The 18,817-nt window shown below is 35.5% G+C and overlaps 1 protein-coding gene across 6 annotated transcripts in view; it reads left to right on the forward strand.

The window, feature by feature from the left end:
* The window catches only part of ADGRB3 (adhesion G protein-coupled receptor B3), a 436,843-nt gene that overhangs the window by 386,723 nt on the left and 31,303 nt on the right, over nucleotides 1-18,817 (forward strand). For 5 of the 6 annotated variants that reach the window (XM_079298882.1, XM_079298880.1, XM_079298879.1 and 2 more), the window contains 6 exons: nucleotides 6,528-6,678; nucleotides 7,227-7,296; nucleotides 11,985-12,051; nucleotides 14,202-14,287; nucleotides 17,774-17,872; nucleotides 18,194-18,365. In XM_079298882.1, the coding sequence (XP_079155008.1) occupies nucleotides 6,528-6,678; nucleotides 7,227-7,296; nucleotides 11,985-12,051; nucleotides 14,202-14,287; nucleotides 17,774-17,872; nucleotides 18,194-18,365 (645 nt within the window). The remainder of the gene's footprint in view (nucleotides 1-6,527; nucleotides 6,679-7,226; nucleotides 7,297-11,984; nucleotides 12,052-14,201; nucleotides 14,288-17,773; nucleotides 17,873-18,193; nucleotides 18,366-18,817) is intronic. The other variant, XM_079298884.1, reaches the window with a different exon arrangement.

Genomic DNA, 18,817 nt, shown 5'->3' on the forward strand with positions numbered 1-18,817 from the left:
ATATTAGTCATACCTCAGCATAATATGAATTATCCAGCTAGACTTCTTGCCCCTATCTTGCCTAGTCACCAAAATGAGCTACAAATATTTCTATAGCCCCAAGGCAAACTAGCACAACACAGCTTCCATCTCTTACACCCAAGCCCTCCGGGGCAGGAGGATGTTGAGTGCAAGCCAGCCATCAGGAAGGGTTCCTGGCCCAGGCTCTCTTTCAGTCCCTGCGTGGGCTCGGGCTGGGAGAACCATTTTTGGCCCAGGTCAAAACTGTGCCAAGGAATTCACTGACAATTTATTCACATGCCAGTGCATTAAGGATGTCTTTTCAGTTACTAGTGTAGACATTCTGCCACATGACAGAGTGATGAGAAAGGTTTTCACATGCAGCTAGAAACTTTAATGAATTCTTTTCCACCCCAAAAGACAGGAAACTATCCCTTCACATCTAGCTGATAGAATTATTTTGTACTATGTGTATTATAAGATCTGGATGAGAATAGCAACTAGCAGAGGAATTATTTTGAATCAAAACCAGCAGTTTTCCATAGACATAACTGATGCTGCAGAACAACTATACTTTACAAGATTTGAATGCAGAGGTTGTTGATTTGGGTGATAAAGGTGACAACTATCAAGGGGAGAACTTTGAAAAAAAGTAACTGCAAAGGGCAGAAGTTTAAAAGAAGGCTCCATATACTTCTAGTGGATCACATATAAACAGCACTTCTGTTGCTGAGCTCTGCACCTGGGAAAAATGGGAGACATTCTGATTAGTCTTCATAAGTGTGAAAATAGTTCTTAAATGCTTTACTCCTAGAGGGGTGACTTTAGAAAAATATCTTCAAGGTAAATCTTGGTAAAAGAGGAGCAAGAACTGGATTTGTTGTAAAATCCGAAGAAACTTCACGAGAAAACAGTAAAAAGGATATTAAAAGTGTATGTGGAAAGCACAAATGCAGAGAAAAGTTATAATTTAAAGTGTAAGTTTTCTTCCAGATACACTTATACTATTGCAGTAGGATCTCTGTGGCTATATTGTCAGATAAAAGGACAGATTCTGAAAGAGAAGAAACATCTTAAAGTAGCTGAACAAATTACATTGCATCCTGAGACTGGGCACATAAAAAGGTCCCAAATTTTAGCAACTATTGTGATAATTTGCATATGATACCAAAAAGAAAAGGAAAAAAAAATTGGTACTGAATAAACCACTTGCTGTGAAATTGCCGTGCTGTTGATAAAGATGGGAGTGTAGCTATAAACTAAATCAAAGGAATTGCAGAAAGAGCTGGGTCATTTACAGCCAGTTTATATGCTATTTATCAAACCTTGAAAGGCATCTTGCTTCTTGTGGGTAAACAAAATGATTGAGTAGAAGGACAAAAATTGTAGTGTCCTTAGTTATCACTCATTATCTTTGTAAGGCAGATCACCTAACTACTCAAAGATTGCTGCTGTTGCACTGCAAAAACAACTTGCTTTAAAAATCCAAGTAAAGGCTCCCGTTCATATTGTGTTGTATTCATATAGAATCCTTCAGTATAATAATTAACTGTGCATATCTCATCACACAAATGCAAGTCAAGTGATAATTATTCTGGGCTATCATGTCAGATATTGGAACAAAATGTAGTCTTGAGTCTTCAACTGCTAAGAACACCAGAAAAGACTTTTAGAAGGTCCTGAAGTTTTTCTTTGTGTTAATTAAAATAAATAGTTTCATAATCTGTTGGTTGAAAACACAAATAACATTATTTTAGAACAATTATTTCTACTGTATTGGTATTTTCAATATCAGTATCTGATTTCCTGAGTTCTTTGCTTGAACAGGTGGTGTTAGCAGCACTGGAGTCTGTCAAAGAAAGGAACATGGGATTTTTTAAATGGTATCTTCAAGACTTTAAAGTGTCAGCAATATTAATGATCCTGGAAGATAAAGCTGAAAAACTTCAGCTATGATTTCTCAGACATTTAAATCCTAAGAGTGTTAAATATGATTGCAACTGAAGAGACAGCCTCCATTGCCAGATTTTTTCTCATTGCAAATATGTCTCTCCTCCAGAAAACCACTCCTGGAAAGAAAGTTCTTACCTCTTTGTCCCACAGTATCTGAATGTGCCACTATTTTATGTCATTTTATTCTATAAATCAGTATTTATTCTAGCATTCAGTTTATCTGACCAATATACTGTATCCCTGTATTGTGACAGTTTGCTACTCCTGAGGCAATACTATATTGCCCAAATCAGTTTAAAATTAGGCGATAATAAAAAATAAAATTCAGAATAATAAACAGTTTCTTCTTTTATGAATTTTTGAATTTATGAATTTACATTTTTTATTTAAAAAAGAGTAAGATACACTGTTTGAGAGCTGATGGCTTAAGAGTCACTAAAAGAAAATAAAATATATAAATTTTGGCACAGATCAACTTTTCTGCTTTTTACTGTGTCCTTTGCATTATCATTGTTTTGTTTGTTCTTTGTTTCATTTATTCATTATTTTTTTGTCTTTAGGTGCTTTTTGTAAACTCAGTACATGATCAGAATATCATAAGAATAGCACCCATTTAATTTATCTCCTTAAGCTTATCTCCATAGAGATAAGTCAAAGGCAAGATTCAAATCTCTAAGAAATTTTATTATTTAAATGGTTTGTTACTACCTCTTATTCCTGCTTCATTGAATCATCTGTGTGGATTTTAGCCCTGTTAATTTTGCCACCAATACAGATTTCATTTTTCATTTTCAGCTTCAAATAGCTTTGATTTTTGTACTGTTTATCAGAATCCAGAGACAGTCCAACAATTTTGTTGAAGGAAAAAGAACCAGTTTCAGGGGAAGAACACAAATCAGGTGTTCTTACTTAAACCTCTTTGCATTTGTGTGGAAGATCTATATCAGAGGATACTGCTATTAAAAACATATTTTTCTATTAAAGAAATACCATTTTTCCTTTAAAAAGACCAAAACACAACAGCCAAATGCTCAAAGAATATTGGCAAATTCTTATTTTGAGGCTACATTTATGACCTACTTTTGCAGGACCTACTTTTTTATTGTGTCCAGTGAAATAAAAATTGACCTATTCTCTACTTCAATCATCGTTATTATATTAAAAAATATTAATCACTAGAACATGTAGCTTTGAATTTCCATTGTGTTTTAGATTTTTCAGCTGTGCTTCAGTACACTCGTTGGGAGTAGGTGTCTTATAAGTATGAGACAATGACATAATTTGATGCCCCTTTCTTGCTTCCAATCTATATTGTTTATTAAAAAGTGATGAATGATCTTACTTAGGTAGCTTAACACCTGAGACTCTATTGAAGTCCATGAAACTATGCATTCTGACAACAGAAAAACTCCTTTCCCTCATTTATAAGTAAATATGGGGAGCCAAGAATAAGAGTAATGGGAAGAAGATGGAGTTAAAGTTTACTTAATTTCTGAAGAGGGAAGAAATAATTAATAAAATAGGCAGTTAAAATTAATTTTGCTGCAGGTTGACAGGTCCTCAGCACAGGTAATTAATTCTGTGAGTTTTAATAAACTAGAATTAGAATCAAGTGAGGAACATCTCCTCCTAAAGCAGTGGGGAGTGTGTACCACTGTCTCTTGGTGCAGGCAGGCTGACACACTGCAGCTTTCTGTGGGTGATGGGTGTTTAAGTGATGCTGCTGCATGTGCAGGAAGGTGAGGGGAGATGGTGGTCCTGGCCAAGGAAGAAGAGAGGAAGGAGTGGTTGGCAGTAGTCCATAACTTGGTGAGAAAGAAAGAATGCTAATACATACTTTCTAAAATTAGAGATATTCAGTTGGCTCATTTAATAACAACCTCTGGTGAAAAAGAATTTTTGTTTCTGTTTGGAAATTGACTTTCCAGGTGCAGTGCTTTTCCAGACAGAACAGCATTGTTTCCTTATTTATTTATCAAAGGGGAAGAACAGAGAAGTACATAAAAGCCAAATTTCCAGTGGGGTATTGGACAACTGTGCTGAGCCCATGGCTATGCCTAGGAGGGAGCAGGTTTTTTTTTGCCAGGACTGTTCCTCTTGCCAGGAGGGAGGCTGAGTTCACTGCAAGCCCTGCCTGCACATGAGCCTGTCATCACAATCCCACAGAGGTTGTTTGGTGATGTTTTGAGCCTGATTTGCATCTTTCTGATGGCATGTGATGCAAATACACTGTTAAATCAGTGATACAGGCTTACCACTGCTGTTCATTAAAGACCTCTGTCTGCTGCTCTGAAGAGTTGGATATAATCAGCAGTCATATATTCCAGCTAGAGCACAGATCGTTTCTCATAAAACTTGCTTCTGTCTTCTCATTTTCTGCTCAACATGATCATTAACATTTTCATCACAGTTCTTTCTTCCACAGTAGCTGTGTCCACATTTGCCTCTTCTCTTTTTTTCTATATAGAGGATAAATTATGAATTAAATCCTACTGTGTGCACTCAAATCAACCATAAGAGTTAGCAGTGTTTTCACCAAAAAGATCAGGATTTGTTTGTATTTGCATTATTTAATAGGGAAATTGTATATTCACATTTTTTTAGGCTCTGTTTTAACCTATGCTGTTCCTTCCTAAAAGATTCTGTGGTGGTCCTCAGAAGAAATTTTGTTGTCAAATTCTTGCTGTGACAGAACTCTCTAGCATTTACAAGAACATTGATAAGAAAGCAAATTAGAATTGCATAGTAGGAATTCATGACATATGAACCAACCAGTTAAAGAAAATACATTTATGAATTTTCTTTTATATTTATTGTGTGTTTCACTGCAGAACTTTCATTTCAAATAAGTGGGGGTTTGGCTGGGGTTTTGGTTTCTTTTCATATACAGGAAATAGTGCTATTAGTCAGGCTTTAACTGGATAGATTTTATGAATCCATATACCTTAGGGAGATCTAATCATAAGAATTAATGGCGAAGCCTAGGATGGAATACTTAGTGATTTTTCATGATCTGTTATTTTTTTCCAATTCACATTACTTGTTTCTGGTTTTTTTGTTTGTTTGTTTGTTTTTTGATTATCAACAGTTCTCTTGCATATAATTAAACAGAACCCCTTTCCTCTAGATTTAAATAAACAGTTTGACTCAGGGTTGTAAGACAAGGTGTCTGTCACATCTGTAAGTTCAAAGCAGGAAAGCATTACATTTTGACTCTTCAAGTGCATATATTTTTGAAAGTTCAGCAATTGATGTCAGCTAATGCTAATGTCAGCTGGTATCAGCTATCAGCTATTTATTTGAAATAACTATTGGAGTTAACCAGCACAACTGATTTCAGATAAGAATCTGGAAAATTAACACCACAGGAAATTCAACCCAAAACGTACTGGGAAGTAATTGAGAATGTAAAATGAACTAAAAAGCATGGATGGTAATACATGGGTGTCATATATGTCATATCCTTCCTATCAGCCTTGAATCAGCAATATGTACAAGCAACTATATATAAGCAGGAATGTGCATATTCTCTTCTTAAATAATTTTCTCAGCTGGGATTTTAGTTAAGACTCTTAACTAGCCTAAATACAAGGATAAGTGTAAGGTAACTATTAGATGTGTATGATGCATAAAGAAATAATCATAAAGTAATACCTGCATTTTTCATTTTTTCATTAATTTACCTCATTGATGTTGGAGATGTGAGCAGTTTTTTTCTTTTGATCTTAGCATAATTTTGACACTTTAAATTGTGCTAAGGATAAATTGTACTGATGGTATTCTCAACATTGCTGGTGTGGTCTTGGTTCTGGGGTACCATGCATTTTATAGCCTGCTACTGGCATTTTAAGCAACACAGTGGAACACAGATCATCATTTATGCCAAGAAGCTCATTTATGTAAGCTACAATGTCAAGTTTAATTAAGGGCTACAGTGACGAAAGACAGCCAATTGCATGTGCTCAAAATACTTTTCAGTATTTCAGACAAATGACCAATACCCATAAAAACAATATCCAGGGCAATTGTTAAGCTTATCATATTTAAGCCTGCCTAAAAATATCGAAGGCAGTATATTCCAAGAGGTTAATATTCTATAAAATTTAAAAATTGAAAAAATAAAATTTAAATTTTATAATCAAGTTATTTCTTCATGGAGAGAAATAAAATATAGCTGGCAATTAGGAGTGTTTATATCCATGTATTTCCTCTGTTCATCTCAGTGTGATTTTATAATCAGTAATTTTGTAACTGGCTTACCAAAATGGCTTTATGATGGTCCCTGGTTAAAGTAAATGTGTAGAGAAAAATCTGCTGACATGATTTATTTTGTGTTTTTGTGTCTGCTCAGAACATTGAGTGTTTGGGAAAACAAGTCAAAACCTCTTCTGCTTAATCCCCATCAACATTTCTCTTTCTCTTGCTCTCTGTGGCCACCACATCATAAAGGGAGAAATGGGAGGCTTGATGCTAAGGATAAAGGTCAAGATGATAGAATATGACAACTCTTTGAATTGAAAACAGAAATGAGTGTCCCTAAGTACTCAGCATGAGCTTCTCTTTGCTCCCTGCAGGGCATCTGCACCACAACCACCGCATTTTTACACTTCTTCTTCTTAGCTTCATTCTGTTGGGTTTTGACAGAAGCGTGGCAGTCTTATATGGCTGTTACTGGAAAAATTAGGACACGGCTCATAAGGAAGCGTTTCCTGTGCCTTGGATGGGGTAAGTCAGTAAAATTAATTTCCTAAGAGTCATTGGAATTAAACACTTAATGCAGTGGTAATTTCAAGAATATCATCATCTTCAGTAAAACTGAAATATAGTAGACAGCATGTTACTAAAAGGAAAACTAGGTTAGAAGCCTTTCCACTGTATCTCGAGCTCAATGCTGGTGTATCATTCTTTTCTAAATATGTTTTAACAAAATTTTAGAAGATTTTCAGCAAAGTAATATAATATCAAGAAGACAAAATAAAACAAAAAAGAAACATTCTCTGAATATTCATGAAACCTCTTTCTAGTTAAGACCTGTCAAATGTACCAGTAATTTAGCTACATCCAAGAAGTACACCGTGGGCAGAAAACAGTGTCCTCCTCCCTGCCAGTGCTTCAGAAAAACAATTCCTACAATAGCAACATGCTTCATTAAATAATTCATTCCATGTAAAATTGTCCATTTTGCATTAGCTTACCCTGTTATTTTTTGTCCAGGCAGAACAGCAATATTTTACTCAGCATCTGCTGATTATTACTGTTTTGGTTTTTTCCAGGACTGCCAGCATTAGTGGTTGCAATATCAATAGGCTTTACCAAGACAAAAGGATATGGAACTGCTCACTAGTAAGTCAATCTGAAATGATAAACTATGTTTGTAATTACCAAGATTGTCATGCCCATCAGGAACTGCATAGCATACTCTAAAAGTTCTACAGGTATGCATTCACATCTGAAATTGCCCTGAGAGTCACTGAGTGATCCACAAATGAACAAAGAGAAAAGAACATGCCAGTCTTAGACTGAGCTCAGCAAAGCAATCCTAGATTTTGTTTGAGATTTTGAAATAGCAAACTTTTAAGAAACACTGAGCATTAGGTCTGCTTAGACACCTAACATTCATATAGATTTACAAAAGAGAGTGTTAAATGTTATGGGTAGTCTCTGCCAACCTTTAAACATGTCCAAAGCTGTATTAGCAAGAGTTTCTTTGGCATCCAGGTTTCTGCACACCAAGTAGGTACCTCAACTTTAGTGCCCCTGAGCAGCTTGGAGCCAAAGTCCTTCAAACATCTCAAAACAGTTCTCCATTCTCCTGGACACCCTGATCCAGACCATTCCCTGGACTGTGCTGCATTTGGGAGACAGAAAGGAGGAAATTTGTGTGCTTCATTTACATTCAACTAATACAGTTCCTGTTTAGCCAGCTGGCTGATTCCAGTGTGTACTTAGCACCTCGGAAAATTAACTCCTCAGAGAGGCTGCCCTTCAATATTCTGATGGAGAAGGAGCTGAGCCTTCCTCCTGCAAGTGGAGCACTCCAACCACCATTATGATGCAAGAGTGTGCTTCCTTTGGTCAGCCTGTTTGGAGCTCTCCTCACGTTGCCTGAGGAATTGAGTATGCATCTGGACAGAAAGAGGAAATATGACTCTGTAGACTGGTAATGAGGGCATTCATCAGAGATGTGGATGAGTTAGGTCAAGTCCTCACTTCAATGAATATTTAATTATTCTCCTTAGCATCATTACTAAGTGAGATCAGGATTCCCCCTCCCTTCCCTGTATGTCTCACTATCTTGGCATTGCAGCTCTGGGTGGGTAAGAACACAAAACCAAATCTCCTGCTGAGCTCCAGCTCCAACCACTAAGCTGTGTAGTTATAAACTGTGACAACGTGCATCTTGAGTTTTTCAATGAGGAATGTCTTATGTAACTGAAATGCTTAATTACACTTAGAGCTGGCAAGTGCAACAGTGCTCTTAGCCCCTTTTGAGTGTTATAGTGAGAACCTACTCCTCTGAATTCTTTTATAACTATGTACTCATCTTGCTGGTTTTCTTTACTATTTAGTCCTTAAACCACAACTGGAAAACCATGTAGGCTGTGAGAATTACAAATCACAAAATAAAGATGTCCAGACCCCCATTGGGGATGTAGCTGTGTCCCTTGCAGGATTACTCCTGTTACATTTGCTCTACTGAAATCATTCATATGTGAGTACTTGCTTTAGTTAACATTGCTTCCTGCTTCCTTTCTGGGCTGAATACATTTTTAAAAGAGGATATTCTGAAATATTCAGACAAAGCAACAAATCATTCATTGAGAGTAATGTGGAAAGTGAAAAAGAGCAGGTCTCTGTACACGTAACAACTCTTCTCCCAGGATGCAAATCCAGCTGACATGGTACTGTGGGAGAAGAGAACAAATGAAGGCATACAAGGGACAAATAGAATCATAATTCAGCTTTCTCATCTTATTTGCAAATATATTTTCTTGACATTTGACATCAGAATTACATAAGGAAAACGGAGAAGACAAGGAATGGAGATTCCTCCTCCATCACTAGCTGATGTGCTGTCCCACTCCAGAAGGCAGCAAAGAATTGTGTCTCATGGCAACTGTTGGGCAGTGTAAAAGCAGAGCTCCTGTCCTGCTTCTCCTTCCATAACTAAAGCACTTGTGTGTAGGTTTTTTGATTGCTTACACTATGTTTTGCCTCTTTGCCTAATTGGCTGCAGTCAATTAAACAAATGTTGCTATCAGAAACACGCCCTGCTGAAGACTATTCATGTTCTTTAAGATGCTCATTTTGAAAATGAAGCAGTTAAATGGAGAACATAAAAAGTGAAAATTAAGGAATTTATTCCAGTTCCATAGTCCCACACATGAAGAGATTGATGAAGAAGGAGAAAGTCCAAAAATCTTTGCAGCAGCTCTCAGTTTGGTATAAAGGGTGCTTGAATTGTTCCCACTGGAGCCATTTCTGTGATCACCAGTTTCTCATTCTGTCGTTTTTTCTGAGTCCTAATTATTAGGCAGATATATTTCTGTATTTTTAAAACTACATAAAAATATTTCACTCAGACACTTGTAGTGGTGGAGATACAGAGACTGAAGGAATTTCCTAAAAATATTTTTAAAAACCGCAGAGACAAGTATTTAGATATTTCAGGTTATCTGGAAAAGATTAGTGTGTCTGAAAGCTTAATAACTTCTTCCAGACATGTCTCTAATAAATATCGTTGCTATCTTTTTCCAGACAATCAAAGTACCACTGCTTAAACTTATAGTTAATGAAGTGTATGAACTGCTCATGTTAACATACAGTGCAGATAAATTCCAGGAATTTATTGCATCAGCAAAAATTAAAATTCTGTCATAGTCATACTCTTGCCATGCTCTCTTAAGAGAAGGAACCAATCTCCTGGAGAGTATCAAACATCTCAGAAAATGTACAGGACACAGGAGCAAGTGTACAGATGCTTCATCACTCAGCAGAATTTTATGACCATGTAACATGGTCCCATAAAGCCACTGGTGGCTGCTCTTAATACTAATCAATTTATATGGTTTTCTGCTATGTGCACATCAGGGAGAAAGAAGACAGAACAGGAGAACAAAATAAAAACAACCATAAAACAGAAAAAAAACCCAAACTATCAGAGCAAAGAAAGAGGAGAAGGAAAAAATTGTTAAAGATTGACAAGAATTGCTTTGTGGTATAGGAAGGCACTTGATAATATATCTGCAGACAGTCTTCAACAGAAGATGGAGGAAAAATTAATTTTAGTCATCAACTAGGAAACATTGAGTATATTGCAGTAATGATGTCACATACTGGTGAAGATCCAGGATGTTGAAAATTCAGATTGTGTAAAAAAGAGGTTAAGTGATAAAAGGACGACCTCTGCATTTTTTTTCAGCTCTGCCTCTAAGTGGAAATCACTCTTCTGAGAAGCCATTTTGCTTGATAAAATGGAAAAGGGATGGAAATTTTTTTCCTTGGTCTCAAAGGGTTTTGTGGTAGAAGCTGTTTTGTATTTCTTATTTACTAGACCCTTTTTTTGGCGTGGGTAACTGAAGTTATGTTCAAACTACAATACATCAGCTACTTTTATGAACTGCTGCTACTGTCTTCCAAAACCATGAAAATTTTAATTACAAGTCCTAAGTACTCAAAGTAGTCATCTTCACTAAGTTTAAAAGTTCATATTGGTAAGAAAGTGCATTATGAATTTCCCCCTCTCAGAAGTCTGTGTTCCCAGACTGAGAATAATAGCCTAGCTTAAAAAAAAAAAAAATAGGAAAAACTGCAGAAAATTTTGAAAGCATTTTTCTTTGACACTGCAAAAATACATTGAACATTAGTGTTGTAGGTGGTTTCTGAGGTGGGATGTACAATAGCTTGGCATGTACTACCTTTTTAACTGTGAAGCAGATAGGAACTATTTGCATCCATTTATCATTCCAGAATTTAGCACACTGGTGCCATTGTGTTCATGTGACAGTTTTCACACGGCTTCATTGCAATGGAAAATGCTTTTATTTTTGCAGTGAGAATATCAGCCCTAACAGACCATTAATGTTATGGTGTGCTTGCATTTATTTTACTTGGTTTCAAAAAGTACAAAAGCACTACTGGAAAATAAAGAAGATATGTGTGGTTCTGATGTGAATGTTTCTGGATATGAAATCCAAGTAAATTATTTGAATCTGTATACTGGAGTGTCCTTATATGTAGGTGTGATCATGCATTCAAATAAACATGATGTTCTTTGAATGTGTAATCACTTGGAAAATAGCACAGCTGCATTTACTTCAGTGTGTGAAGCTCCTGTTCTTTTGCAGATATGAAAAGCTTTACATCATAGTGTGTCAAATATTTAGAATTTGATTCTGTAAGTGCTCTGTGTTTGGAAATCTGTTGGTTTTCAGTGAAAGCCCTGATGCAGAATGACAAACTCTCTGAGATTAGGAGGTCTTCAGAAAATACAGTGTTCAGATGCTTTAAAATATACATTTAAATTGTTTGCAAAATATTAGAGAGAATACAGAATAGATCATGTATCATATATGATTTTTCTCTAATGGAAATACTGTCTTTAAGGTGCAGTTCTAATAGCAATATTAAATGACAGGACATGGAGAAACCTGTTTCATCCCTTTTAAGTATAGAACTATCAGATATGATGAACTAGAAATGTTTCTAGATACCTACTTTGCAAGGCCTGTTCAGTTAACTCATCATACATGGTTAGAGGAGATTTAACAAGTATTTGCAAACTTACTTTCTATTGTGCTCTTTATACATTTTGGCAATTTCAGTTTATGTATAACACATTAAAGATTTTGGAATGTTAAGCACTGGTAATGGAAATATCAGCTCTCTGCTGAAATAAGCAATTCTTTTTTTGTGTGGGCATATGAATCTCATACATCAGAAAAATACATGTAGTAATTAATTAATTATTCTTGACAATGTGTTATACTTATTTTTAATTTGTGTTAGTTCTTCTCTAATGTTCTTTCCAGCTGCTGGCTGTCTCTGGAAGGAGGACTACTTTATGCTTTCGTTGGACCTGCAGCTGCTGTTGTCTTGGTAAACATTAATATAATTCCCATTATTTTTGTATGAAATTATAGAAAGTTCTGCTTCCATTATAAAGGCTTAGATATAAAACAACATTGCATTTTGCTGTAAATACTGAGATCACTGTTAACATACCTTCAGTGTTTTGAATGCATGATTCATTTAATTATATCACTTCTTTATACCAATTATCTCTCCATGTTTACACGGTAAGCTGTGAAAGAATAATGTACTGATTAGTGGCACAGAAAACTTGTTACAGGCATCACTGAGTTATTATCAGCAGCATCTACGCAATTGTCACTGCCTTGTGAAACTCAGTGACAGTCTTGATAGAGTGCTGCTTGGCAGTGGATTGCTGTGCCAGCAAAAGCAACAGAAGGACTGGAACCTGCCAGCAAGTTTTCCATGGCTACTGCTTTTGAAGGCAAAGAAAAGATTGTCATAGCTGGGAAATGTTACTTGTTTGTGTATTAATCTTCCACATCTCTGGGCATGTATTTAGGTATAGGGCTCATTTTTGCCTAATGGTAGCTATCTGCAATGTAGATTTCTGCATCTAAGTTAGTTATCCCAGCCGTATTTCATTGTCAGTGAAGAAAAATACATACTTTTGGAGATCAAACCATCAGAAGTATTTCAGATATCTACTTCAGGGTAAGATGAATTACATCCTACCTGTGCCATCAGCTATCAGACATCTGTTTTGCAGTCTGTATGGATTTTTCACAACAATTTATTTAGCATTTTTCCCTTACAGATTTTGAATCTAATTCCTCTTTCCACTCCAGAAATTTCATACTGTGATAACTCTATCAGCACTAGTTATTTCTGGTTTTCTCTTGTGAAAAAGAATCAGCCTTATTAGTCATCAAAGATATAGCTATTCATCTACGTGAATATTCCTGAAATGGGTGTTTACTACTCCCATAGAGTTTGTCTCATCATTGCCTGGAGTCAAGCCAGGATCCTTTTGTACAACTCACAGTCCCTGTCAGGGTAGAGGAGCCAAGGATGTTTACAAAAAGCCAGTCGTAATTTTCACATGGAAGTAACTGTATGTTCTCTGTTTAATTGGCAAGTCTTTGTTCAGAGATGTTGGGAGTTCACAGTTGCAGTTTTGCCCTACCATTAGCTGGTAGCTGTGGAAAGGAACTGTTCCATGCAGCCACTTAAGCCTAAGTGTATAAGCCAAAGAATTATGTAACCTCAGCTGAAAAATGTTAATGCTGAAAATAAAGTTGAAATAGAATTGGCAGGGCAGACTAGCAACAATTATGTATTTAGGTACAGGTTTTGAAAAAACAGTTGGAAAGGAAAAAAGGATAGTCATTCTCTAATAAATAAAAAAAAAGGAACATTCATTTAATAGATTCCAAAACTGGTATTACCTATTTATAGGACCACGCAGAGACAGGTTAATAGAGTTCAGTTCAATAATACAAATGGATAATAACAGTCATTAAGTTGTCCATTAAATGCCATTAATATGTCCATTAAGTGCTAAAGTCCAACAGTTGAAAGATTTTAATATTTTTAGGTTAGATCTTCCATCTATGTATGTGATCATAACACCATTTGGCTTAATGGGGCTAAACAGACATCCCAGGAATTCATCTGGTCCACAAAAATAGTAAATTTCAGCCAAACAAGGCTGAAAACTGACATTTTGGTGAATGGCATAGACAGTGATTTATGTGCAGGAAGATCTGGAAAACCACGGGCTAGTTCTGCATAAGTGGGAACACCCACATGGGCCATGAATGTTTAAAAAGGAGCTGTGCTCTGACTAGCTCTTCCCTGTGCAGAGAACTCAAATTGCAGTGGTTTGCCTGGAATAGGATATATATATGGTTGCAATTAAAACTGACAGAATATTAAAGTTATATTACTCCAGCTTCTGGCCATCAGACATGTACCCATATACAGCTTCATACCAGGCAGAATTCAAAGTCCCCAAACAAGCCTGTTGCAGGGGGTGTGTATATTCTTTTTTTGAGAATTCAGCCTTTTGATGTGTTCAGGGATGTTGCTACACAGTTTTTGAAGGAATTCTCAGAAATGTACGAGGAGGCATTTTGCAGGTTTGTAATACAATACAGCCAGGATGCAATATTTTTAGACACTGAAAGATCAACTGTTTGTTTTCTGTTTGACAGGTCAACATGGTGATTGGCATTTTGGTATTTAATAAACTTGTTTCCAGGGATGGAATCCTAGATAAAAAACTCAAACACAGAGCGGGGTAAGCAACAACTGGGTTATTTTAATGCATATTAAAATTTTTTCACCAATTCTCAATTACAGATATTCACCAAAAATGCTTTGATTGTGCTGTGAACTTTTATATCAGTATAACAGTGTTTCTAACAGATTCCATTAATCTCAAAAGCTGCTGTTGCATTATCCTGAGGGAATGCAACTAAACAAACTAGATATAATAAAACACAAGTACAACAGTATTAAGTTAATAAGAATGAGGATTTAACAAATCTGAGCAGAGGTTTCACAAGACGGTTACATGTGTAAAGCTGTTGCAGCTAGGATAACAGTTTTATGAACTGTGTGTTCTGAAGGAATTGATTATTTTTGTCTAGATGTCAAATTTAATTACTATGGCAAGAAATGTCATTCATGCTAATTGTTATAAAGTGTTAATTATGTTAATTATGTTTGTTATAAAATTTTACAACAATATATCCCTTACTTGGGTCAATTTTCTACCATTATCCCTTACTTAGGTCAATGTTATTCTGCCATTTTGACTACATTAAGAATTTGCCTTTGTTCTTAGATCTACATAACATCTACATACGTTTATTTTCTAAATTAGTGTAAAAGAACATTAAAGTTAAAAAAATCTACATGGTTTAAGGGTTAAAAAAGAAAAAAAAAGGTAAATATGTCTTTTTGATTATTTACTTGCATTTACAATTTGAGAAGAAAAGATTATCACAGTGGTGGTATCAGAAACTGTTCTGCAGTGGGTGACAGATGCAGCAGCAAACCTAGGTTCATTGCTTATTGAAGAAAAATGTTTCACAACTGCATCATGACTTTCCTAAAGCTTATGAAAGTGTATTTAAACTTTGAGTAATGATTTTTACAGTTGTATTTTCTAGTGTTGTATTTTGGGCCAGGTTGTAGTTTAACTCCACCAATATCTGCATTTCTAACAATGATAAATGATGGTATCTTCATTTTTCTGTGTGTTACTGCTATAGACAAATTTATTGCAGATTCACGTTTAATTATTTTGCCATGTAACTAACAGTAGCATCCCCAATAAGTTTGATGAGTACACTTATAATAAATGCTTTAGCTGGTGTGATTTGCATCTCATATTAATTCGATCAAGTCTTTCTGTTTTTCAGTTCTGCTACCATCATTTTGACAAATGTACCAAACTCTGTAATTCCATTTCATCTTTTTTCATTAGAAAGCATTAATTTCATAACCTTACTTTTGTCTGCATTTCTCCATCAACATTCTGAACTCTGTAATAACACTAGTGAAATCTAGAATATTATGAAACTTCCCAAATTATTTCAAAAGTAGCAATGACAATTCAAATTCACATATGCTCTAATTCCAGTGGTATAAAGAGCTGGAACAGCCACCGGTTTGGCTTTGCACATTTTGTAGAGATATTCCAATTTAGATTTAACTGTTTCTTTTTTTTTCCCAGCTAGTCAGTTGCAGGCTATATAAATCTGTTTGCTTATACTTTATTTTATTGATGAAACAAATAACTTGCTTTCTAATTGCGTGACTTAGTAAAGAAATATTTTATTTGAAAATAATCTATCTTTGAAATAAATGGATAAAGAATGAGAGATTGTTCTGTTAGAAATAACCCAGCTATTTGGGGAAAAGATGTAGCTACCCTAATGAGAAACGATCTTAACTTGTGTGATAATAAGAGATGGTGGCTTGGCAACAGCATTCCTTGATACTACTTGGCAGATGACATCTCTTGAGTCATTCTTTGGGGCATGGAAATTGATTCATCATTTGATCTCCTCTAGAAAGGTGATTGTTGCTCATTCTTCAAGTATCTTTTGCCAGCCATGCTCAGGAAGGCAGCTTCATTCTTCCTGGCAAACATTGAACTTGTATTTGTTAAAACTTCAACCAAAAGTTCGGTCCTAGGATTTAAAACAAGTGAATGGGGCAAAATATACTAAATCCATATGATTTCTCACCTTAATAAGCATATGGAGAATCAACAAGTGGGCAAAAATATGTTGATGGATCTCAATCATGATCTCAATCCTTTTCCTGTTAAAAGAGGAAGCATATGCAAATGCCCAGGCTGAAAATTCACATTTGGTTTAAACACACATTAAGTTCTATTTTTATTTGCAACATCCAGAGCAGTTTTGTAGAGGTAAAGAGAATAATTAAGTTAATAATGCTGAAGCACTGCCAGGAAAAGACAGAAAGTACTTTCACCAGCCTAGTTTACACTTTCCCAAGGCATTTTTCTAGTTCATTCTTTAATCTATATTTTTAATTGGTGCTAACTGATGTGGATTCACGGAGTTATTTTCTAACCCCTAAATCATCTTATAAAAGATCTCAGTATTCACTTTTTTTTAAATGGAAGAAACCGCCTTTTTATGAGAAATCTACTTTGTACTTTTTAGTGGAAAATCAATTTAGTGGATCATTTGGTTTATCAAAGTGAAAAACAGTGGAGTTCAATGTTGTTTTGGACAGTATGTTAAAAGTCTTGTGAGTGCTGGATTTGGCAATAGCAAAGAGTTCAGTTCATTGAAATAACTGGGAAAAAACCCAAAATGTTACTTATCTTCATCATGTTGACCACTTTCCAGCTGGAATAGATAAAACATCCTTCCTGTCAGCTATATCACACCTTATTCAGCTGTGATTACTCCCTGTTCTGATAGCAGAAAGAGAAGGAATAGGAAAAATATTTACTTAGTTGATTCAAGAAGCTGAATGCATGCTGTATGGAAAACTTAAATTGCAGATTTTGTGCTTTAACTCTCCCGACAGATGCAGAGGTACAATTGTCTGTATAAAATGCTTTGAGCTTAATGCTTGTGTACTGTGTTTTATTAAAAGGCAAAACAGGTCACCCTTTTTCTAGTACCAATTAATATTTATTTCATCTGATTCCATACGTTTCAAGCCCTCTATTCAGACCTTTATATGACATGAATAAAACCATTCCAGGTATTAGTGGGCCATGCAGGTCACTAGTACAATTCTGATATACAGTATGCACTTACTGATGTGATGCTTGAATAAATTTTGCAGGTTTCATTCCCTATTACTGCTCTGTAATGGTCCATACCTCACACTCCTCTTTTAAGTAGCCTGTGCTCCTTCTCAAGCACGTTTAGATGCAACAGTCTTTCATCAGGTCTGAATAGAAGGATTTCCTTTGTGTGTCTACCTTAGCACGTGCTTATGTTTACTTCAGTGTACTGAGCAGTTTTTGATCACATTTGGGGCCTTTTTTAGGTTAAATGGAAGAAATAGAGTTTGCATGAAATTAAGCCCCATAGCATTAATGTGTAAAGCTAACAATAATGTAAAATAAAAATACAGTTTTGCAACAATATAGAGCATTCATCTTGAATAAGCCTACTTACTTTTTCTGCATGACGTCATATTTTAAAAAGCTAAAATTTCAGTAGCAACGTTTTCTGGTGACAATTCAATATTTTGTTCTTTTTGTGGGTGTTCTGTTTGTTTGCAGTCAGATGAGTGAGCCTCATAGCGGTTTGACGCTCAAATGTGCCAAGTGTGGAGTAGTTTCAACAACAGCTTTGTCAGCCACCACCGCCAGTAATGCCATGTTAGTCCTGATCATTTACATCTTCTTGTTACAAATCTTATACAGTGCATGTGAGACAATAGTTTGATGATGACAACTGTGTTTGCTAACACTGTATAAAGTGCTAAGCACATTTAAATACTTTTTTAAAAATTGCAAATGTGTTTATTAACTGAATACAGGATATTCTTTAGAACATAAAGTACGACTGTTACATTCTTGTCTATGATTTTCAAGTTAAATTGATAATGTGACATCTTTAAATATGGTTTGTTTTTTTAATAGTGAGCTTTTAATATTTTTTTCAATATTACAATGCTGCTTTTCTCTCTTTTTCAATAGGGCATCCCTTTGGAGCTCCTGTGTGGTGTTGCCACTTCTAGCACTGACTTGGATGTCTGCAGTTCTGGCCATGACAGACAAAAGATCTATATTATTTCAGATACTTTTTGCAGTATTTGATTCATTACAAGGCTTTGTTATTGTCATGGTCCATTGTATTCTCCGAAGGGAGGTGAGGAATGGCTTCCCAGTTTTCCAAAGGGCTGTGCTCCTGCTAATCTCTCAATTGCTCTTTAATGTTATATACATTGCTCTGCAGAAATATATTTCATGGAAAGAGAAACATAATTTATGGCCAGATGTGTAGGAACAAGTAAATGAGGAAAAGAGAAAAAGTGAAAGAGAGGGGGAATATCAGTTAATTCCAAGTGCAAAATATCAGTGTAAAACTTAATTCAACTTAATTCATGGTGTCTTTTACTCAATCCCAAGTACAGTTGATTTCTAAGTGTCAGTCTTTCCCAAGAAACGTAGGAAAAGGTGAACATGGATGCCCTTCTGAAGACCAAAAGCTATAGGTTTTTACACTCTAAAACAGATTCAAACACACCAGGAGATGATGTGATCTGTTGGTGAAGATCTGCCATTTCAGATCTACAAACTCAGGTACATGCTAAAGTTATG

Source organism: Erithacus rubecula (genome assembly GCF_903797595.1).
Source record: "Erithacus rubecula genome assembly, chromosome: 2".
NCBI classification, from domain to species: domain Eukaryota; kingdom Metazoa; phylum Chordata; class Aves; order Passeriformes; family Muscicapidae; genus Erithacus; species Erithacus rubecula.